Consider the following 23057-nt stretch of genomic DNA (forward strand, 5'->3'; position numbering starts at 1 on the left):
GAGAAGGTAAAGAGGGAAGAACACTGGGACAGGGAGAATGGAATGACTGATCCACCCTTGATACATTTGAAGGAGAAGTAGACACATCAAGAGACTCAACAGGGACAGGAAGAGGAAGAGCAAACACTTGTGACAAATCCTCCCCCTGTGGACAATGTCCTTCTGAAGAGGAACCATAAAAGGGGGAAAACTCATCAAAGGTGACATCCATTTAGACATACCGAGTGCCAGTCTTTGGATCAAAACAACAATAACCCTTCTGTGTGGGGGAATAACCAAGGAAGATACACATTTGAGCTTTGGATTCAAATTTATGCCTTTGGACACTTGGAACATGTACATAACAGGTGCAGCCAAAGACACGAATAGGAACAGGAAAAAGGTCATTGTCCGGATGAAGGAGATTGAAAGGAGACTTAAACCCCAAAACCCTGGATGGCATACGGTTTATAAGGTAGGTAGCAGTAAGAACAACATCACCCCAAAACCTTGTAGGAACATGTGAGGCAAATAAGATACTTCTTGCAATTTCAACAATATGCCTACTTTTCCTCTCAGCAACCCCATTCTGTTCTGGTGTTCTGGGGTCCTAGCACATGAGCTTTGATGAATAACCCCCATGTTAGAGAGATAGCAGGATAGGTTCTTCTCAAAGTATTCTTTTGCATTGTCAGATCTGAAGATTTTAATCCTGGTATCAAATTGGGTTAGAACAAATTCATGGAATTGTCTTACAAGTCTTGGAACTTCATCACGGGATTTCATCAGGAATATCCAAGTGAACCGAGAAAAGTCATCAATAAAAAGGATAAAATATTTGTAGCCACCCATGGAGGGTAAGTGGTAAGGTCCCCACACATCAGAGTGCACAATATTAAAAGGAAAATATCTTTTATTGCTCAAAGGATAATTGTTTCTACAATGCTTTGACAATTCACAAAACTCACAATGAAGACTGGACAAACTAATTCCCTTAAACAGTTCAGGGAATAGATGACTCAAGGCAGAAAAAGACAGATGACCAAAATGACGATGACACAACATAATCCGACTAACAGACTCTGAAGAAACAGATCCGAGAGCAGCATTCCCAAGATGATCAGTGCATTGTCCCGGAGTATCAAGCAGGTATATTCCGTTCGCCTCATGGCCACTCCCAATCACCTTCTGAGACTCAAGATCCTGAAAAACACAGTAGGAAGGAAAAAATGTTACACAACAGTTTAGTGACTTGGTTAAACTACTTACAAACAACAAATTTGTATTTAGTTTAGGTACATGAAGGGCAGAAGGTAGGAGCAAGGAATCCGTAGCCTTGATGGTTCCCTTACCAGATATAGGGGCAAGTGAACCATCAACTAAAGTGATTTTATCACGTCCAGGAAGCAAGTCATATGAAACAAACAAGGTAGAAAGATTGGTCATATGGTCAGAAGCACCTGAGGCAATAATCAAAGGGATCTTGAGATTACCTGAAATGGTAGCATGATTGGCAGAAGCCCTTATACCTGAATGAGAAAATGCAGCAGAAGCAGAATTTCCTGAAGGGTTGGAAGGAGAAGTCACACACCCAGCTGACTGATCATCTTCCCAAACTTTTCATATTTTGCTCTCATGGTTGCCAACTGTGCAGAAGCAGGCATCTCTTCACTATTTGGCCCGGCAACTACATTTGCACTTCCTGATCTTTTACTATCATGTTTTTTCTGAAACCGAATGGGAACAAGATTAGGATGTAGTTTCCAACACTTGTCTTTGGTGTGTTTCGGTTTCTTTCAGTACTCACATATAACTTCTTTCTTTCCTGTGCCACCAGAAGTTCCAGCATTCCCTTTAGGTTTAACCCCCATATTGGCAAAGTGATCACTAATATCAGCCCCTTGAACCTGGACAGCCCTTCTGCTTTCTTCACTACTCACCAATGCATAAGCTTGTGACAATGAGACACGCTCCTTGGAAAGAATATTTTGTTTTGTGATATCATATTCTGGGTTTAGTCCAGTTAAGAACTTAAAAACCCTGTTCCTTTCAACCAATTTTCTGTAGGTCTCTGCATCATTGGTGGTGTCCCAAGTTACAACTTTTATTAGGTCAATCTCTTGCCATAGAGACTTCAAGGTTGAGAAATACACAGCTAGAGGCTTCTCCCCTTGCCTTAAATTCTTTACATCACTTCTCAATTTATATGCTTGGGCCACATTGAGTTTTTGGGAATAGGTTTCTGCAACACTGTCCCAAATTTCCTCTGTTGAATTCATCCATAGGTAGTGTTGGCTAATTTGTGGTTGCATTGAGTTCACAAGCCACCCAATGACAGTGTAATTTTCTTGCATCCACTTCTCGTAGGATGGATGATCTTCTGGGGGAGCCTTCTTACTCCCGGAAATGAACCCCCACTTTCCTCTACTACATACATAGATCTTTACTGATTGTGACCATGCCAGATAATTAGTTCCATCTAGTTTGACTGTAGTCATAGTCAATAAGGAATCACTTGGAGTCCCCTGAACCAGTCCATATTCGGCACCACTTTTGTTTTCAAACTCTGAGGAGTACATCATGTAACCACTTCAAATATGATTTCAGATGACTTCTACAAGTATACTGAATGAGGACGAGCAAGAACTGAGTTCAGCCGACCACAAGAAGGCAATACACTGAGTTCAGCCTTCAAGAAGTAATCAGAAACTTCTAGGCACTGTGCACTCAGCCGAAGTACCTTTTCAAATCTGGACTTCAAGGTAACCACCAAAGAAATAGCCAAGAAGAGTAAATACCAATTGGTATTGCTGAAAAGGCCTTTTTACAAACACAGTGTGGGCAATAGAGACAACCCCACTGTCAAAAAAGAAAAAAGGCCTCAAGAATAGTTCGTACAGCCCCCCAAAAACAGCCAAATATAAGTAACAATCTACAGCCTTGTTACAAGGATGTTTCGGCAGTTTTGACAGTCCAAGAAGGAGTGAAAACAGCCTAGAAATTTCTGGGTTAAACCAGATTCAATGGCAGCCGAAGGTAGTACAGAACAACCAGAAATTTTCGGACACTTCAACAGTCCAAACACATAAGAAAATAACCCAGAAATCTGAGCACAACTTACAGTTTCGAGCTTCAAACCAGAACCGAGCTGTTCCCCTTCCTTTTTTTCTCTGATTCTTCCTGGTCAACGAACCACTTCTCCAAGAGATTCTAGTCTTGGGCACTTCCAATGACCTCCAAGAATCAGGCAACACGAGCCTAAGCTTCCAGCCCTAGAATATTGAAGTTCAGTCCTGCTCTGATACCATGAAGAAAACTAAAGAGAGGAGAGCTTGAGAGTTCGGCAATGAGGGTTTGAGAATGAGAGTTTCGAACCTACTCTCTCTCAGCACCCTAACACTATTTTATTAAGATAGATTTGAATAATTACAAGGAGGCCCTTAGTTGGGCAAGAAATTACAAAGAACTTAATATAGACAGGATGGGCCCAGAATACGGCCCATTACAGAAAAACATAAATAGCAAGAAAGAATAAACAGCCTATGGGCCATTCGGCCCATCTTCTCTACAGGATTAAGTTCTGGACAGGCTTATGGTGGGGTAACTCTACTGTGGCCGATTCCTTCCCTCATCTCTTCAGCCTTACTCAAAACCAAGATGTTCACATCTCCCATGTTTTCTGCACAGTTTTCTGCAAGGGGCATAGAACTTAGTGAAGTTACTAGTTTTCTGCACACCCTTAGAGAGGTCTACCTCTCCCCTAACACCTCTGACCTTTGAGTCTGGACCCTTCACCCGACAGGTAAGTTCTCAACCAAGTCTTGCTTCAAGGCTTTAATTGCCGAAGAGCATACACCTGATCAATTCCCCTTCAAGAGAGTTTGGTATTCCCATATCCCTTCCAGATTTTTTGTGTGTGGGGGGAAAGCCAGCTTGAGATAAACTTATCAAAAAAAGGCACCTTGAAGAGAATCAATACTTACGACCTCCTTCAGAAAAAGGACCTTGGAAGATCTTATTTCTCTCCACATGTCTGTTGCTCCTGTTCAAAAGCTGGGGATTCAGCCAACCATATCCTACTTCACTGAGGAAACCAGGAAACTTTGGAACTTCTTCTTCACCTTATTTGATTATAGTCGGGTTTTCCCAGAACATGTGGCAGACTTCTTAAGGCAATGGATAGGAAGGGGCTTCAGTAAAAAAGGGAAGACATTGTGGCAATCTGTTGCTCATGCTACTCTTTGGAGTATCTGGGAAGAGAGAAACAACTGTGTATTTAACAACAGATCTAGAAACAACGAGGAGCTCACTTCCATTATCATCCACAGATGCTTCCTTTGGGGTTACTAGTTCCTTGTATTTTAAGGGAATCTCTATCTCTGAATAAATGCATTAGTACTATGCTGCTTCTAAGTTTGAGCTCTTTTCATGCGGCAGTATGGATAATGAGAAGTGAACTTGTATGCCATGTTCTTGCTAATTTTCTTTTCGTACATTGTGCACCTTTTGCAGTCTGAGATTGGGACTGATTCTGGACTGTGTTCAAGTGCAGGAAAATGGTTATCAGTTACTGTTTCTTAGTGCACGTGCAATTGTTCAGGCCTATCTAACTAGAAGTTTTCTCCTCAATCTGAAACAGGTAATATGGTGCCCTGACTTGTATTTTTATGATTTCCATTTTTGTTCTTGGAGGTTATTTGTAGTCATCAAACTCTTCCCGTCCCCCTCCTGGCAATCTGAATACCCTGGCTATAATGACCCAACCTTTGAAATTTTTATGCACAAAGTGGCTGTTCTCAGACTTCAACCTGGGTTCTCAGGCTTATCAGTCCGAGATTTTACCATTAAACCAAGAAATGGCCCCTATTCTACTTAAACTGTTGTGCGGCAGATGCTGGGATTTGTTATTTATGAGGGATGGAGTCCTCTGTCTACCAGCCCATTGAGTAATGTATCCATGCTCTGTTTGCATGCTTCCTTACCCTTTTTTTTTTGTTAAATCCTAGCTTGCTAGACACACAAGGAGGAATACTATAGTTAAAGTGTTAAAAGGTCATTACCCAATGGTTGGTCCTGGCTATCTAGGGTCTTGGGAGATATGGATTGGATAGGGACCCAACCTTCGAAATTTTTATGCACAAAGTGGCTGTTCTCAGACTTAAACCCGGGTTCTCATGCTTCTTATCAGTCCAAGATTTTACCATTAAACCAAGAAATGGCCCATATTGTACTTAAACTGTTGTAGCATTTATTTCTTCTGCAATTTGATTACGTGTTTCATGCTGCCAGGATGGAAAAGCTTTACCAAATGGGCCTGTTGTCATTTCACCTGATGGATTATTTCCTTCATTGTATCGAGAAGGTGAGGTGTAGTGACCAAGAGAATAATTTGTTCTTTGTGATTTAAGTTGGACTCCATTTGGTTAGTGTCCAACCTAGCAATACACACTTTTTTTTATATGAATGAAGAAAATTTATTAATTCACAAAGGAAAAAAAAAAAAAAACAGTACAGGAAACACTGAAGAGGCACGAGCTGTTATCTCTTCAGAAAAGTATTACATTAAAATAAAACAGAACTAACCATAAATAAAATTACAAAGCAGCCCAAAATAACTACTCCCTTGTAGCCCCCTGCTTAGCTAACCCATCCGCTAAGGTGTTTGCTGATCTTCCCACCCAAAGAGAGTTAACAGTCATATTTCTTGTAAGCCAGTTGATTTTCCTTGATAAATCTCTGTGTCGCCACATGGCTGAAGCTGGGTCTGTCAACCATCCCACAAAAATTTCAGAGTCTCCAACTACCAAGTGCTGAACTCCTAATTGTTCTGCAATCTGAAAATCTTGTACCGCCGCTAAAATCTCAGCTCTATTAGAGTCTCCTATTCCCACGGGGCCTGAAAACAAGGCTAATATGTTGCTCTCCGTGTCTCTCAGCACCCCTCCTATCCCCGATGGGCCTGGATTTCCTTGGCTGCTGCCATCAAAGTTCAGCTTTACCCATTCTTCAGGTGGAGGGGTCCACACTACAGATTCCCTGTCTGTCCTTGTATGGCTGTTAGCCACCGCTATCCAGTTTCTCCAAATATCATCAAAGGAAAAGGTATGAAAGAAGTCCAAAGTTCTCAACCAGTGGATGGCCCTAGTCAAGATACAATCCTCAACAGCCTGAATGCTTCTTTCTTTTTCCTTGAATATCCTTGCATTCCTTTCTTCCCAAATTGTCCACAATGCGGCTGCTTTAATACATCTTCACATCATTTTTCCTTTTTTTGTAGGCCACACAAAAAAGGAAGGATCGAACAGTTGGCTTAAGTCTGTGGACAGATTCCACATACACCCAAACAAAGAAAAAATCCAACTCCAAATAGCTCTAGAAAAGGAACAAGATACAAGTAGATGGGAGCAATCCTCACCACTAGCCCTGTAAAGTACACACCAGTTAGGGGATAAACACATGAAGTTTTTTATGGTTATATTTTTAATGTCTCCTGAGAAACATGATATGGCAATGAAATTGGTCAAATCTGATTGATTGAACATTGAATATGAACACAGGATCCTGTAGGTTGCTGAAGTAACTAAGCCTGCTTGGTGAAAGATATTTTGATTACAATTGTTCCATGCATCTTGAGAAACTGCTCTAAAGAGAGGGAAAAGAAAAAATGTGAATTAGATCCTTGCCCTCCAGAATGAACATTTTCATTCTGATGGCATCCAAGATTGTTTATTTCTTTGGAGGACCCTTATGGCCAAAAGTAGGGTTGAGAGTGAGGCCTATTTGGGGGCTATGTTCTCCCTGGGTGCTTTTTTTTTCCTGGTATTTTTTGGCCCTCTTTGAGATCCACCACCTCTTTTGGTCTAGCCCCTTCATTTGGGGTTTTGATGATGATATCTTCTTATCTATTCATAATAATTCTAAATTATGAAAAAAGATTATGACATAGATATAAAGCATACTACTTCAAGCATTGCCTTCTTTTTTCACCGCTTCTAAGTTTGGTTTTCTTGTGGTGAAATTGCAAATGTCTTTATTTTTACTTTAACCAATGAACAGTGTGTGTTGAATATACAGGTTACACTATATCATGTTCAGAAACTTGATGAAATGAATCTGAAACTAATGCTTCATCTGAGAAGGGCCATATCCCAAAGCATCAGTTTCAGTGACTTTAACTGATATCAGATTTAAATGGAATCTATCCCTACCTCCAGATGAAGCTATTAATTTGTGCCTTTGGTGCGGCTGTATGTATTTCTATACCAGTTTAATTTGCTTCTGTATTTGGCATTTACTTTTTCTTATTGATGACAGTGATAAGAAGAGCACCTCATGAGTTCAAGATTGCATGTTTAGAGGTAATTATCGTAACTGGTCAACAAACTTGTCTATAGATGGAATAAAATTAATCTTGTTGTCTTACTGGTTGATTGAGCTGAGCAGGACATTTTTTACCTCAGATTGAATATCCAATTCACCCTCCCCCCCCCCCCCCCCCCCCCGCCTCTCCAAGTTTGGTTGGCAAAAAAAGAATTATTTTGACCTTTTCTTCTACAGTTTCAAGTCTCTTTTTTCTTTTGACAGGACATAAGAGCCCTCTTTCCAGCTGATTACAATCCATTCTATGCGGGCTTTGGCAATAGAGATACCGATGAACTAAGTTATAGGAAGATTGGGATCCCAAAAGGGAAAATATTTATCATTAACCCTAAGGTCCATTATCTTTTCTTTCCTCTTTTATATATATATATATATATATATGTGTGTGTGTGTGTGTGTGTGTGTGTGTGTGTGTGTGTGTGATAGGGAACATTTTCCAACTAAAGTTTCTAGAAAATGGCAGGGTGAAGTGGCCATTAATCACTGCATTGACGTGAAGTCTTACACCTCATTACACACGTTGGTCAATGACATGTTCCCACCCACTTCGTTGGTTGAGCAGGTAATATCTTATTTCATGAAGTAGGAGAACAATCAATCAGCTTATAGTTTTACTGCTTATAATTAATTTATTTAATTAATATTCTGATCGTGATGTCCAAGATATTCAAATATTTGCAGGAAGATTTCAATTCATGGAATTATTGGAAAATACCTTTGCCAAATATTGACTGATGACTTTACTGACATAAAAGACTGCCAATGGTTCCTTCCATAACAGGGCTATTAGATGGACTTGGTTATCCCAAAAGTTGTTTTCATGGTCAGTGAATTTGTTCATGTTCATCTTTCCCTGCAAGAATTAATATGAGCTTCTTAATTTCTGATGTCATAATCTGTAAGTTATTGATCCTCTTTAATTTAAAAGCTTTGGATGTACATGTTGTCAAGGAAGGCTTATTATGGAATAAAGGCATTTTTCCCTTTTTTATGGTTGAGAACCCACCTTTTTCTTCACATCATTGCAACTCTCTCTCTCTCTCGCTCTCTCTCTCTCTCTCTCTCTCTCTCTCTCTCTCTCTCTTGGAAAAGCCACAGACGCAATCAGTGGGAATGGGATGAAGAATGGAAGATTCATTTATTCTGGCAGGTTAGTCTAGAATACTTCTGTTGTCATCAATGCACTTTAAACCATTAGGCATAACATAAGGAGCTTGGATCACAAACATCTCGTCCCTTGTTAAGAAATTCTTTCCTCACAATTGTCACTTGTTTTATTCTGTTAGTGGTTCTTTTCATCAGATTCTTTCAGACATCCCAATTAAACAGGATAGCTTGGAAGCTTCAATGGTTCACTGTCAAGAAGAATGAAGTAATTCGAAAGCTTGGATGGTTGATCCCTTTCCTCTGGTGGAAGCATTCCCTGCATTGCTCATGATCCTTATTCCATTCTAGACCTAGTAATTAGCTCGGGAGAATAGCTCTGCAGCACGGGACTACATAGCCTGCAATTGTACTATATGCTTTATGTCCAGTGACATGATGGTTCAAAGGATCAGGTTTCCTCATTGGACAGGTGCCAATTTGACAGTGCTTGAAAAATCAGCATCTACAGATTACTGTGGAGCTTTCTCACATTCATCCTTGGAGTTTTCTTAGAGTTGTCATTACCAATCCATGGTGTAACTACAGTTCATTGAATCTATGGCATAGTACAGGTACAACACGCACCTAATAAAGGATTACATTCTTTTGGAGTTTAGTTACATATTTGTCGCTTTCTTTTTTTATTTTTATTATTTATTTCGGGTGGGGGACTATTTTATTTATTAGGCTTGGTGGTGTATACAAGTCCAGAAGAATACCCTAGCCTTGATACAAATAAAATAAAAGGAAAAAAAAATACCACATAAAAATGTCAAATCCTTTGTGAAGAGTTATTTTTTAGTAATTAGATTACTTTAAGACTAGGTTTCCAAATAATAATGCCATTTTTTGGGTAAAGAATAGTAAGTCGGTTTGATTACCAAAGATGGTAATTAAAATATCGCTGTTGACCTGGAGTGGGTTAAATACTAAATGTGAACCCTCTATAGGTCAATCATATTGGACATGAAACGTGATAGAATAGAACTATGGCATTCAGCCCCATCTGTATTACCTGAGCAAATTGCAGTTGACCAAGTCTGAGATCAGGGGCAATGGATCTATCATGGTTATAGAAAATGCTCAATTATTGATGGAATGGAATACTTTATGTTAAACTTCAAATATTTTAACATAATCTGTTTTTTATTTATTTTAATTGTAGATCCATGTTCTTCACAGTAATAAGATTCCTAAGCCTCTGACTTTGGCTGTTGGCGGCCAACAACCTATACTGTTGAGAGGACTTTTAGGCTGGGCACGTTCACTTATTCATGCCCATGCCTTTTTTTCTCAAAATAAAATAAAGGGCAATTACTAATTTAACCTGGAATTCCCAAAGAAGCTCTCAAGTCTCAACAGCATAGGCTGTTGGCCGCCAACAGCCAAAGTTTTTCCACGTACTTGGAGTAAGAATACGGGTCTATACCAACTTGTTTTATACTTGTACATGTAAGGTCTTGCATACCAGTAACACTTAGCAATCACACAATCACGACTCAAGTATAGAATAGAGACCTGAAGCTGATTGGTTGAACACGCTTTTGCGTGATGGACTCGAGGGGTCAGGCGGTTCACCTTACTGCCTAGGCTTTGTTTCCTTCCGTCATTCCTCATTACCCCAAAAAAACAAGTTAAGCAGCAGTAGCATAATGGCGGACTTGCATGCTGAGTAGAGATTACTTTTTTTTTCTTATAATTGTTGAAGTGGCAGAAATAATTGTTGAAACATTTCAGTCTGAAAAACCTGTGTAAAGCCTTTATCTTTAACAAAATATAATCTGCATGACGATATCTGATATATTTAAATAAATCCACACATGCTTTTCGATCCAAAATTCAGATGAAAAATAGTATTACAGATATTTTAATGGATTTTTTCCTCCTGGAACCAAAATATGTTTATGATCTTTTTCGCATTTTTTCCCTCTCCAATGCTTCTCCTTTCCACCACGAAATCATGATGCGCTTCATACTTACGGTTAGGGAAAGAACTACTATTACTACAAGTACCAATTTTATTCTGGGTGAAGGCAAACAAGCCAAGTGGAAACATTCCATCCTGTTTATAGATTGAGTTATTTGAGCTCAGAGAAGATATCCCTACAGATATTCCACAAAAGCATATATGGACAAAGGAATTTGGCGCCAAAAAAAGAAGGAATTAAGCCAAAGCAAACATCTCAAAGCTTTCTAACCACGTCGGTAGAACCAAACAAATAGAATAAAATGGCAGTGATGGGGTCTAGTCTGTAGTTCAATAATTGAATTCATTCTGGACCAACCAATGGAGTCATGGGTTCAATTCCAGGCTTCCAGCTTATATAAGATCAATGAAGAGTAGAAAGGCAAATGGTCAAAGTACTTGAGCAGTTATGGTCACGCTTATTCTGCATTGATGTACAATTTAGTCGGCACCACCTCAGTTGAAATTAAAGACATCAAAGATTATTGCAAACCGCCTTGGTAAAATCTGTTGTCGATGAAGTGCCTCCAAGGTCGACTGTTCGATATTTCCCATCAGCTATGGTTTTGAGGATGGCGTCATGGATTTGATCTGCTTTGTCATGCAGTTCCAAATGGCGTAGCATTGCCACGGAACTCAACAGAAGAGCCGTCGGGTTTGCAAGGTTCTGAAATAATTGCAATGCAGGTTTAGAATATATTTCTAACCAGAAAACTGTGTATTCCTACTTAATAAAGCACGTTCACTCATTGCACAGGTTCATCTATTATAAAGCATTTCTTAATGCATGTGGAGTCGGCATGCACAGACATGATGGGCCAATTAAGGCATTCAATGTAAACATGCATTTCAAGGTAAGTTAATGGGTTGTACGATAAGTACGAATAGATGACAGCAAACAGAAGTGCAGGAAGCATGCAGAAATAACTACATATAAAATAACCATTTAACTATATACATTTCAAATACTGAAACTATTAACAGATAGGATGTAAACACTCTTAAATAATAGTCTTGAGTTTTGTGAACTGCACACAAGGTAAGAACAAATAACGATGGTAAGATTCTCTCAGTGTGGGCTTTCCATCATTCTTTGCTTTGGCCATAGTTAAATGGTTATTTTATATGTAGTTATTTCTGCAAGATGTAAACACTCTTAAATAATAGTCCTGAGTTTTGTGAACTGCACACAAGGTAAGAACAAATAACGATGGTAAGATTCTCTCAGTGTGGGCTTTCCATCATTCTTTGCTTTGGCCATAGTTTTTAAGGCGCTAAGGCTAGGCTAGGCAACAGGGGGCGCCTTGTCGCCTAGGCGATGGATTTTTTTTAAGTAAAACCATATATCCTAGGCTAGTTCCCTAGGTTCCATAACCATCTTACCTTAATAATTATCCATAATTTTCACAAGAGAAGTATAAATTTCATGTTTTAAGTTTAGAAAATCAACATTTTATGAGAAGAAAAGGAACAAAGGAAAGAAAATTCAAAAAAATAATATAGGGACTCTACTTTTGTTATAGGAAAAGAAGAAAAGAAAAGGTGGAAGAAGATCTGTAAAAAGAAAATGTGTTGATTAGACAAAAATTTTAAGTTCTTCCCTTGATTATTGGTTCAGGTTCCGAAATCTTTGAGGATTCAATCAAGGATCAAAACTTTGATACAATATGCCCCGTATCGGGTGTATTGTATTGTATTGTATTGTATCTTTGGCGCCCCAATACACATGTTTACACTTGTTTTCGGGAACCCATTTTTTAAAATAATATATATATATATATATATATATATATATAAATAAATGAAATTGAAAACCAAAGAAATAAAAAAAAAATAGGGAGAGTATCGTTATAAGTACTGATGTGTATTGATACTTTGAACCATGGGTTCAATACAGCAGTTAGCAATGTTTGTGTTGATTAAACCCTAACAAATAAGAAAATAATAAAAAGAAATTATTACATAAACACATAAAATGAGTATTCTAGTTTAATAATGCCTATTTTATAATTATAATGTCAAAATATTAAAAAAAATAAAAGTATTTTATAACATAGTGCATAAAACTACTTGGCAACTAGGCGAGGCGAGCCTCCAAGGGCGCTTTGTCGCCTTGACAACTATGGCTTTGGCTTTCAACAAGGAGGCACAAGTCTGTGACTTTCGGTTTTTCTTCCAACTAGCCTATTTGGGTGCCGAGACTTAGAAGAAGAGCAAATGATTGGGAAGTGGAGTCCCTCGTTGGTTTGTTGCAAGCTTTGGGCAAAGTTCAACTTCAACCCCTAGGTGTGGACAAAATCTGGTGGATCAAAGAAGTTTTTGGTATTTTTACAGTGAATTTGATGTTGAAGTCCTTACTTTCTACTAATGACCCTATCCCCCCTTAGATTTGGTTTTGGAAGACAGCCATTCCTTTGAAGGTTTTCTTTGTTTGCGTAGCTATCAAGAGTAAGATTCCCACTATTGATGTGTTGAGGAAAAAGGGTATGATCCTTGTGAATTAATGTTGCTTATGTGAGGATGAGGAAACTGTCAATCATCTCCTCCTCCTCTGCAGCTACTCTCACAGGGCTTGTGTTCATGTTTTAAATTTGTTTGGTATGGACTGGATCACCCCTCCGGACCTGCCTCCCTTCTGGCTCAGTGGCATGGTCAGGCTTTCTATAAGAGGGGTAAGGTGCTATGGAAAGTCTCATCCAATATTTTAAAAGGCATGGGAGGCGTATGCCTGGAGGGGCGCCTCCAAGCGAAGCTCCCCCAAAATGCCCTGAGGCATATGCCAAAGACGTTGACACCTCTGAGACATACGCCTCATATGATTTTTTCATGAGGCGTGCTAGAGGCGTACACCTCATGTGCCTCTTGCACACCCTATGTAAAAAGATAGAAAAAACAAAGAAAAAAGAAAAAAAGGAAAGGTAAGAAAGGGAAAGAAAAGAAAAGGAAAAGGAAGGAAATAAAAGATAAGGGGAAAGAAAGTGGGTTGGGGACTAAGCCCTCGAACACCTTTGGCTAGGGGGCTTCACCCACCCCCCTCCCCTTTTCCTAGTGATATGCATCTTTATTCTTCTTAATATAAAATATTTTATTCAAAATAAAGAAAAATGAGATCCTTCATCCCCTTCTCCCTCCTCCTTCCTCCTCATCCCCCCCCTTCAACTAATGTTATGCATCTTTATTCTTCTTGATATAAAAGATTTTTATTAAAAATAAAGAAAAAATGAGATCCCCCCTTCCTCTTCATCCTCCTCCTAAGCCCCCCTCCTCTTATGCCTCCTTGTGTTCGAGAGGTTTACGCCTCTTGCGTTCTGAACTACGCCTCACGCCTCTAGGTAGTGGAATGCCTCGCTTCATGCCTCCGCGTTTTAAAACATTGGCCTCACCTTTGGTGGTTTGTTGGTGCCTATGGGGAGTGGAATAACCACTCATTTGAAGACAAGGCTGGTCCCCCTGAGAAAGTGTGTGCAGCTGTCGGAAAAACTTTGGTGAAATGGTAACAATCTTTTCAGGAGTTTCCACTTTAAGCACTTTGTTGATCATTGGAAACCTATCTTATGGGATGAGGATTTTGCGTTGTAATCTGTAGCCTGCTGGCTTTTCTGTATTTGGCTGCTGAGGAAATCTCTCCCTCAGTAACCTTATCTTTCTTTGTTTTAATAATATTCACCATTTCTCAAAAAAAAAAAAAAAAAAGCTGAACATGTGCTAGCCCAAATACTTGGGAGGATGTCAAAATTTAACGCAATTCATTGAGATTTGAGACTTGTAATTTGTTGAAATTTCATCCAAACCCTGCACCCACCATTTGCCCTAATTGTCATCCCTAAACCTTTTCTAAACAAAATGACGTCCGGACAGCCCTGACGCTAACCCATCTCTAGCCACATATAGTTTTTTTGTTACCTACTAAAAAGAAAATTATTTTATTAACTACTGAAAAAGAAAGTGTTTCCAAAAATATAGGAAATAGTACAAAGCCTCTGCATTAAAAAAAAAAAAAAAAAAAAAAAAAACTAGGTAAGTATCTCACCATATAAGAAGGTCATTCCCAATCTAGTTAAACCCTCAGCCACAATTCAAACTCTTGGGATCTGAAACAGAATAGGTGCCCTGGAATCATTCAAATTTTATTGAGAAAGTGACCAGTCTTCAAGGGCCCCTCTCAGCACTTTGGCTCCACCTTGTTGCATTTGCCTGGTTACCTTCAATGGCTAAGGACATGCAAATCTGCTGCTTGGAAATATAGGTTGCCTTAACATAAGAAAGCAAGTCAATCCTTTGGCTCAGCTTGAGAAGAGTGCAAATACAAATATGTACAATGCAAAACCTTGTAACCTTGTATTTGCACTCTTACCTAACGGAGCCATTGTTTCAATCCATGTCTCCCATTGGGCCAAAACACATTATTATTCCCCTTGAGGAACAGCTCTCCTATTCCAGATGTCTTGAGGTTCCTAAGAGAGTTACCATCAAATTGTAATTTTTTGATAGTACCATCAAGTCAAATTTGACCTTCCCACTGATTGCAAGGGGAGAAGTCCTATTGGGACTTGGGAGAACCACCTTGGGAAGGAAGACTAAAGAATCTCTAGGTAACTATCTTCTGAGATCATTTTTCATACTCCTGAGAACTCTTCTATAACCAAAACCAAGGACTCACGTTGGGAAGAAACATAGTACTCAAGGATTCAAATGAAGCCTTCTTGTTTTTTGAATATGTTTATTTCTTTCTTTTTTTTTTTTTTTTTTGATGAATAATGAGTGAATTTATTAATAGATTAAGAGCATAAAAGATACACAGAGAAAGTTCCCAAGTTGAGGCACGAGATTCAGCCTCAGATTAAAGCAAAAAATTATAGTTTAGCCCAAAACATCTGATTCCTATGCATCCCTTCTTTAGCTAGTGAATCTGCTAACCCATTTGCTGATCTTCTTTCCCATTGGAATTGGACTGACATGTTTGTAGTTAGCCATTTGAATCTTCGTAAAGTCCCTTTATAGGACCAGGCTGCTTTTCTGGTTCTTTTAACCACTGGATCGCCAACTTGGAATTACCTTCAATTAACAACTGTTCACAATTCAGTTCCTTGGCAAATTCAGCTCCTTGTAACACTGCTTGAATTTCTGCATTGACCGAGTCCCCTACTCCTATAGGGCCAGAATATAAAGCAATAATTAGCCCCTCTTTATTTCTAAACACTCCCCCAACACCAGAAGGGCCCGGATTGCCTAAACTGCTGCCGTCAAAGTTGAGCTTAATGACACCCTCTTGAGGAGGTTTCCATTCTGCTGACGGTTTAGGTCTCGTACTAGAACTTTTGGCAACCACCTCCCAATTTCTCCATAAATCACCAAAGGAGAATGGAGAAAATAGTTCCAAGGTCTTTACCCAATAAATTGCTCTATAAATTAAGCAATCCCATACAATGATCCCGTTCCTCTCCTTCTCATCAAAGATCCTAGCATTTCTTTCTTCCCAAACAGTCCAAACCAGTGCATCTAGCACACCTCCACAAGACCCTACCTCTTTTCTTAGGCCACTTGAAGGTTGTAGGCTCAAATAGATTGCTAACCTACGTTGGCATTGTCCACTTGCATCCAAAGAGACTAAAAAGCTTTTCCCTGAGACCTACAACAAAGGGACAGGATATTAGTAAATGATAACAACTTTCTCCACTTGCTTTGCAGAGGACACACCAATTGGGAGAAATACTGAGACAAGGTCTTCTTCTTTGTAGGTTGTCCAAGGTGTTTTGTTTTTCAAGTGAGGCCTCCCAACAAGGGGCTCCCACTTTAGGGGGAACAGGTTTAGACCATACCTCTTTACAAGGGAAAGGCTGGAGCTAAGGACAGAGCATAAGGAAGAGAAAAAGGAGGCGCAAGAGAATGTGCCCGAAGGATAAGGGGACCAAATACGAGCACCCGATTTAGAAGGGTCCAGACAGATAGGATCAAGCAAGCGAAGTAACTGTGTTGTCTGGTCAAGCTTAGAATCTCTTAAATCTCTCCTGAAACCCAAATTCCAACTGAAGCCAGATAACAAAGAGAATGAGACAAATCTTTGAACTGGTTCGTTTTTAAAGTGAGAGGGAATACAAAGGCAAAGAAAGGTCCTTGAGGGTTGAATTTCCAATCCATAAGTCCTCCCAAAAGAGAACCCTATCCCCAGTGCATACATCAAACCTGATTAAGTTTAAAAATTGTGGAAGAACGCCATAGATTGCCCTCCAAGGGGAGTTTAATGTAGCCTTCCGAAAATTTCCAGCATCCCAACCATTGCTTTTTGCTCCATGAATATTCTCTACAACTTTGTGCCAAAGTCTTTCCTCCTCTGAAGCCATTTACCCAAAAGGGCTGAGTTTTTCTTCCCTTGGTTACCCAATTCCAAACCCCCTTGCTCCTTTTTCTTGCATACTAATTCCCATCTTACCAAATGATCCTTCCTTCCCTCTCCAGGCTCCCACAAAAAGTCCCTCATTAGTTTCTTTACTTTTATCACCTCCCTTTGCAGCATCCTAAATACGGAAAGGAAGTAAATTGGGAGATTCGCTAAGGTGGATTGAATTAAAGTAATTCGACCCCACAAGGTCACATAATTTCTTTTCCAGGCCACCAGTTTCTTAGCACACCTTTCCACCACGGGATTCCAAAAGCTTCCCTCCCTGGGATTGTCTCCTAATGGTAACCCCAGTTTATTTATTTCTTGTGCAGCCTACATCATAACATTAGTAATTGCTATTTCTAAGTCCTAAAAGCCTAAAACAGGTCCACAAAGCTGTCTCCTTGTATAGGAGCTTTGCCTAAGTGATAATAACAATCTAAACTTCCAATCTTCTCTAATTTAAAAAAATGTCCCTAAAGAAGAGCTTATTTTAGATGCATAGCAAGCCTTTCCAGGTTGAAGCTTATCCAATCAGCCTATGTTTAGTTTCTCCGCCATACTATTTTCTAATAAACTCACAGCCTGTTCATGTTTTCTTTGCCCATCTATGTGTTTGTGTTTGTGTTTGTGTGTGTGTGTGTGTGTGTAGAGAGAGAGAGAGAGAGAGAGAGAGATCCAAAATATCCTTACTCTCCTAAATCGCTAAACTTGACCAAGGATCATTTTGAGTCCTTATGGTTTGAGTCTTGAATAAGAGAGATATTTAGTATGTAGAAGTGAGCCCTTCCCATGGCATAGTTGAGAAATAAGCAAGTCAAGAAGTATGACCCACAGCACCACGCAATATGAAGCCATGCAAATGTGTCTAATTCTGTGCAACTATATATCTAATGGAGAATCATATATTTATAGATATAATGTGTATGTATGAATTATGAAAGTATCAATATAAGAGAGCGAGCGAGAGAGAGAGAGAGAGAGAGAGAGTTCATGGCTGACCTTCCCAGCTATATCAGGTGCTGAACCATGCACAGCCTCTGCCAGAGCAATGCCCCCTTCACCAATATTACAGCTGTACAAGGTGTGGTGGATGAGAAGTTATGTGGAATTATACATCCTGTAGAAATAATTGAGGAAAGATTGATACCTTGGAGTCAAACCCAACCCCCCAATCAAACCAGCACAGAGGTCACTGATGATATCTCCATAGAGATTAGGCATCACTAGTACATCAAAGAGTGTCGGATTTTTAACAAGCTGTTAAGAAGTGAGCCACAACATAAGTAGCAACAGTAATAAAGCAAACCATTGATTTCTTAATAAATGAATAATGATATCGTGAAAGCAAACCATTGATTTCGTCATATGAATTATATGATAGCATTAGTGTAATTCATATGTGCTAAATTGGGACAAATGCATGGCCTGTAGTGCAGCATATGGCTCCATACCACACATATAACATGCCTGACCCCCAATACATGTAAAATATGTGGCATTAGCAAAGTGCAGGCAATACCATCATACAACAATTGTCTATGATGACCTCCTCGTAGGTTATCTCAGGGTACTTTTCTGCAACCTCACGGCAACACTGGAAATAAAGAATGACCAAATACATAAGTACAAAGGAAATAAAACAAATAGGAAAGGTTCATGATTTGAATTTTGAGATTGAGAATCAATAGACCTTGAGAAAAAGACCATCAGTCTTCCTCATGATGTTTGCTTTGTGTATAGCAGACACCTTCTGTCTTCCATGCGTCTTGGCATAGTGAAAAGCATATTCAGCCACCCGCAGACTTGCTTGGCGGGTAATGATCTTGAGACTCTCAACTACACCCCTTACCACCTATCACCATAGAAAAATTCATATTGCTTAGTTAAAGTTCATGGAATCAATTTAGAAACAAAAAAGGAATATAAAAAGGGAACAAACTGATATATACTTACTTGATGCTCCAGGCCACTATATTCTCCTTCAGTATTTTCCCGAATTGTGACAAGATTGACATCATCATATCGAGTTCTATAGCCAGGGAGACTGTAGCAAGGTCTGACATTGGCATAAAGACCAAGTTCTTTCCTTAGAGTAAGGTTCAAAGACCTGTGTCCTTTCCCAATTGGTGTAGCCATTGGCCCTTTCAGTCCAACTCTATTTTTACGAACTGATTCCAGACTCTCCCATGTCAGAAAACTCTCTGTTCTGGGGTCCACTTTGTCCCCCACAAAGTGTTCTTCCCATTCTATAGGCACTTCAGCTGCATTGAATACCTGCATTCACTCAATCAGATTGAATCTTAAACCATAAGCATCTAAGAGGAGAGCAATCAATATGAGATTGGTTTTATTTAAAGTCAAGCAATTCAAAAGAACCCACGAGGTTGTCAGTGGATTCATTTTGGATGAACCAGTAGATGGACCATATTCAAACATGTCTGAACATAAAAGGGTGGACTCTAGGTTAGATTCTACGTGTCTGATAGGGTTTGAGAACCTGGGGATATATGGACTATAAGCTGTTTGGATTTTTATTTCCACCAAGGTCATTCTGTTTGTGCTACTAAGCTGCATGCAAGTTCTTAAATAGTCTTTGTCCTCTTTCAGGAAAGCATTCTGACTAGTGGATAAGCCTGATCAATATATACTTGAAGAAGAGATATCTAAAGTTGATTCAACAAAAAGTAGATCTCATCCGTACATTAAGGTGAATTTCAGATCTTCAAACTTGATCAACTCGAGCATCTGCATAGAAATCTAATTTTTTCATCGTTTGCATAAAATTCTTAATTATTACTGGAGCAATGCAGTTCAACCTAAGATTCATAAAATGTTGCAAGGCTCAACTTGAGGACCAGAGATTCATCAATATAGCTATTAGCTGTAATCACTGATAAAAATACGCAAGTGCTTCAATAAATGATTTATTTCAGGAATGCAAACTAAGAGTGTTGTTACTTATTTGTTGATAACCATCAATAAGAAGTACATGCAAGCTGTGGTGCAGAAGTGATACAACCACAGTCAATTTCTAGTGGATCTAGAAGTGCAGCTCCTTGCCCATCGTCATGGCCCTGGCAACAACTTACCTACCAATTTAGTCCCAGGCCATCGTGAAACCCTTTTTACCACTATCAGAAATTCTGTAACTTCATGGGGCCTACTTAACGCGTTTGACCATATAAATGATGCTCCATCAATGAATTGTTCTCAAGTCTTAATGAATCAGATGCCTTTAGACCTATAACTTTAATCCTATTGGATTTTTCCAGATCAATACCCTAAACCTATCGCCAGTATCATGAATAATCAACTTTTCTGTGTCCCGACTACCGATAACAGTTGAACACAATAACTGTTTTAAGAACACGGTGAAATCGAAGAAATAACACCTGATTATGATCGTAGTAAATAAGCAAATAGCATTCATGATAGGATATGGCTGAATTTTGTAAAACTTAAACACAACCGGACACAAATAGGATGCAAGTATAGAATGATAGAATTATGAAGAATCAAAATGAACAGATGCAAGTCAGAACAAAAGGCGGGAAAATTAACAAAAAGACCAGTGGAGGCGCCGAGGGGAACCAACCTGCTTTACGGAATCGGCAATTTCAGGCCCGATACCGTCGCCAGGAAACAGAGTCGCTCGGATCGGCTGAGTGGATGAAGCGGAGGTTGAAATAGTCCGAACAGGAGACGAGATAAACCCAATGGAATTAGGGCTTTCGATCAACGCAGTTGAAATCTGTTCAACTGAACGGCTACGTAGAACGCGTCTGAGGATTTGAGACGCCATGGGGGGAGGGAGGATAGGGGAAGCAAATACCAGCGAGGCAGCGATAGTTTATAGTGGCCGGACATTAAAAATAAAACATAGAGGAGACGCCTCTACTAAAAACAAGCTTGACACACATGCAAAGCCGGATGGATGAACCGGGCTGACCTTGTACAGTAGGCCCGGTAGGGTATCAACGTTTTATTTGGGGGGAAGGGGGGGTGGGGTTAAACTCACAAAAATTTCATAGTTCGTTAGTTAATTGTATGATGTCATGATATGTGCCATTTAAAAAATTACCCTTTGAAATAATATATTGCTCATCATCTTGTTCCTCAATAATCAAAAGATAGTTAAAGCTGAGCTGAACAAATTGGTCGATACCACCAAGTTTGGGCATTTGGATGGTTGATAAAGAAAATTAGATGACACCCAACAGTATTTGCATCATTTCACATGCCACTTAACAACCGTTAACAATTTTGGACTAAACTGAGAGGTTTTGGAAGTTCAAATACTAGATTGGCACATTTTAAAATTCAGGTACCAATGTACAAGGTATTAATATGCAACTTACATTTTTTTACAAGAGAGAAATTACACCAATTGTGAAAAAGAACACCCTAGAGTGCCCGCTGCTATAATATAATAGGCATTTGGCACCAAAAAATTCCATTATAGCTGATGTGGCATGAATCGATAAGAAAATCGCATTTGGCAACTCTTTTATAAAAAAAAAAAACACACACAGAAAAAAACATTGTTACAATGATCAACTCCAGGATTTAAGAAAGCAGCATTTCTTGAATCATTAAATTGATGTTTCTTGAATTGCCTTGGTAATCTTGAATCACAAATGTGATGTGGCACATTGAAAAAAAAAATGACTTCCTTTTTAAGATGTCATGTGGTTGTCATTATAAGTATATTATAATAATAAGCCAAATCACTTTGCCCAACCAACTTTCATCTATACGAAATAATTGTGAAATGAAACACTACAATTCCAATTGCCAAACACCCGCATAATTAAACTCCTAGTCATCTAAAGGCATGGCTTAAAACTCTCTGTTGTGTCATTTGCCAACCAGTCTGCTACTTGGTTTATTTCTTAATTATTATAAATATGCTGAGAGCTTTTATTGCAATCTTGTGATCACATTCCACTATTATCTTGCTTTCTTCCAACAACCCAATTGATTTATGAGCCTTAAGAGTGGCTCTCATTTCTTCTACAGTGTATGTATGTATTATGATTCAGCTTGCCCTTGATTCCTGTTAGACTGATAAAGAATAAAGGACAAGAAAGAAGAAAGAAAGGGAGATAGAGAAAGGAGAAAAGAAGAGAAGAAAGGGAGAGAAATATTACCTCTCCCATTCAGCCATATGTGTTTTATATTACTAACATAGTGGAAAAGACACATGTGTCCCTACTTAAGTAAGGGACACTAGTTTTAACATAATCTTACACATCAACAACCTCAACATAAGCATAAAGACAGAAATACTCCTACATACTCGACAGTAACACTCCCCCTCAAGCTGGTGAATATATATTGTATAATCCCAGCTTGTTTCATATGTAGTCCACTCTCCCCCGACCCAACCCTCTAGTAAATAAGTCTGCCCACTGTTTCCCTGTGTTAACATATGTAGTGTCTATTACTCCACCCAGCACATTCTTTCTCACAAAGTGACAGTCAACCTCCATGTGCTTGGTCCTCTCATGAAACACCGGATTAGAAGAAATATGAATTGCAGCCTAATTGTCACAGTAGATCTTCATTGGAGTGTTAACAGTGTATCACATCTCCTGTAGAAGGTTCCTTAGCCACACTAATTCACAAGTAGTTTGTGTCATAGCTCTATATTCTACCTCTACACTGCTTCTCGCCACAATTGTTTGATTCTTACTTTTCCATGTCACTAGATTACCAAAAAAAAAAGTGTAATAGCCTGTGGTAGATCTCTTATCAAACATAGAACCGACCCAATCAGCATCAGTATATCCTTCTATTTCATGTTTTCCACCACTTTTGTATATCAAACCACGACAAGGAGACCCCTTTAAATACCTCACAATTCTTATAACTGCATCCCAATGTGGAACTAGAGGTTTTTGCATGAACTGACTTACCACACTAACCGCAAATGAAATGTTTGGCCGAATAATGGTTAGGTAGTTCAGTTTACCTACAAGTCGTCAATATCTGCTAGGGTCTTCAAACACTTCACCCATATCACTACTCAACTTAGTGTTTGTTTCCATATGTGTTTCAGTTGGTTTAGCACCTAACAAACTTGTTTCTTCCATCAAATCAAGAACATATTTCCTCTTACACAAGTTAATACCATGCTTAGACCTTGCTACTTCTATCCGCAATAAATATTTCAATTTACCAAGGTCCTTTGTCTAAAAATGT

General features: G+C 39.1%; 2 protein-coding genes across 15 annotated transcripts in view; one reads left to right on the top strand and one right to left on the bottom strand.

Moving 5' to 3' along the window:
• The window catches only part of LOC148870111 (phosphatidate phosphatase PAH1-like), a 36465-nt gene extending 28115 nt beyond the window's left edge, over positions 1–8350 (top strand). For 8 of the 14 annotated variants that reach the window (XM_088972498.1, XM_088972500.1, XM_088972505.1 and 5 more), the window contains 6 exons: positions 4532–4618; positions 5269–5341; positions 7294–7337; positions 7564–7692; positions 7823–7921; positions 8041–8350. In XM_088972498.1, the coding sequence (XP_088828624.1) occupies positions 4532–4618; positions 5269–5341; positions 7294–7337; positions 7564–7692; positions 7823–7921; positions 8041–8094 (486 nt within the window). In that variant the 3' untranslated portion in view covers positions 8095–8350. Of the gene's footprint in view, positions 1–4531; positions 4619–5268; positions 5342–6256; positions 6405–7053; positions 7227–7293; positions 7338–7563; positions 7693–7822; positions 7922–8040 lie in introns of those variants that run through there. The other 6 variants (XR_016107831.1, XR_016107834.1, XR_016107830.1 and 3 more) reach the window with 5 other exon arrangements.
• Positions 8351–10758: 2408 nt separating this feature from the next.
• On the bottom strand, positions 10759–20898 carry LOC148870112 (isocitrate dehydrogenase [NAD] catalytic subunit 5, mitochondrial-like). Its single transcript, XM_088972507.1, has 7 exons — positions 20449–20898; positions 18807–19127; positions 18544–18705; positions 18373–18447; positions 18001–18110; positions 17853–17925; positions 10759–11138 (listed from the first exon to the last, which is right to left on the bottom strand). Exons 1-7 carry the CDS (start codon positions 20653–20655, stop codon positions 10947–10949), a joined length of 1140 nt encoding a protein of 379 aa, XP_088828633.1. The 5' UTR covers positions 20656–20898; the 3' UTR covers positions 10759–10946.
• Positions 20899–23057: the final 2159 nt, after the last annotated feature.

Source organism: Nelumbo lutea, chromosome 2 (genome assembly GCF_056320005.1).
Source record: "Nelumbo lutea isolate HS-2025 chromosome 2, American lotus-T2T, whole genome shotgun sequence".
Lineage (NCBI taxonomy): Eukaryota > Viridiplantae > Streptophyta > Magnoliopsida > Proteales > Nelumbonaceae > Nelumbo > Nelumbo lutea.

Bases quoted from the DNA above. Each gene is read 5' to 3' on its own strand.
- LOC148870112 (XM_088972507.1), bottom strand. From the start codon at position 20,655: ATGGCGTCTCAAATCCTCAGACGCGTTCTACGTAGCCGTTCAGTTGAA. The intron at 18,706-18,806 runs GTAAGTATATAT...CTATGGTGATAG, and splicing joins ATAGTGGCCTGGAGCATCAA to GTGGTAAGGGGTGTAGTTGA. The intron at 18,448-18,543 runs GTCTATTGATTC...CTTTATTTCCAG, and splicing joins CTGATGGTCTTTTTCTCAAG to TGTTGCCGTGAGGTTGCAGA.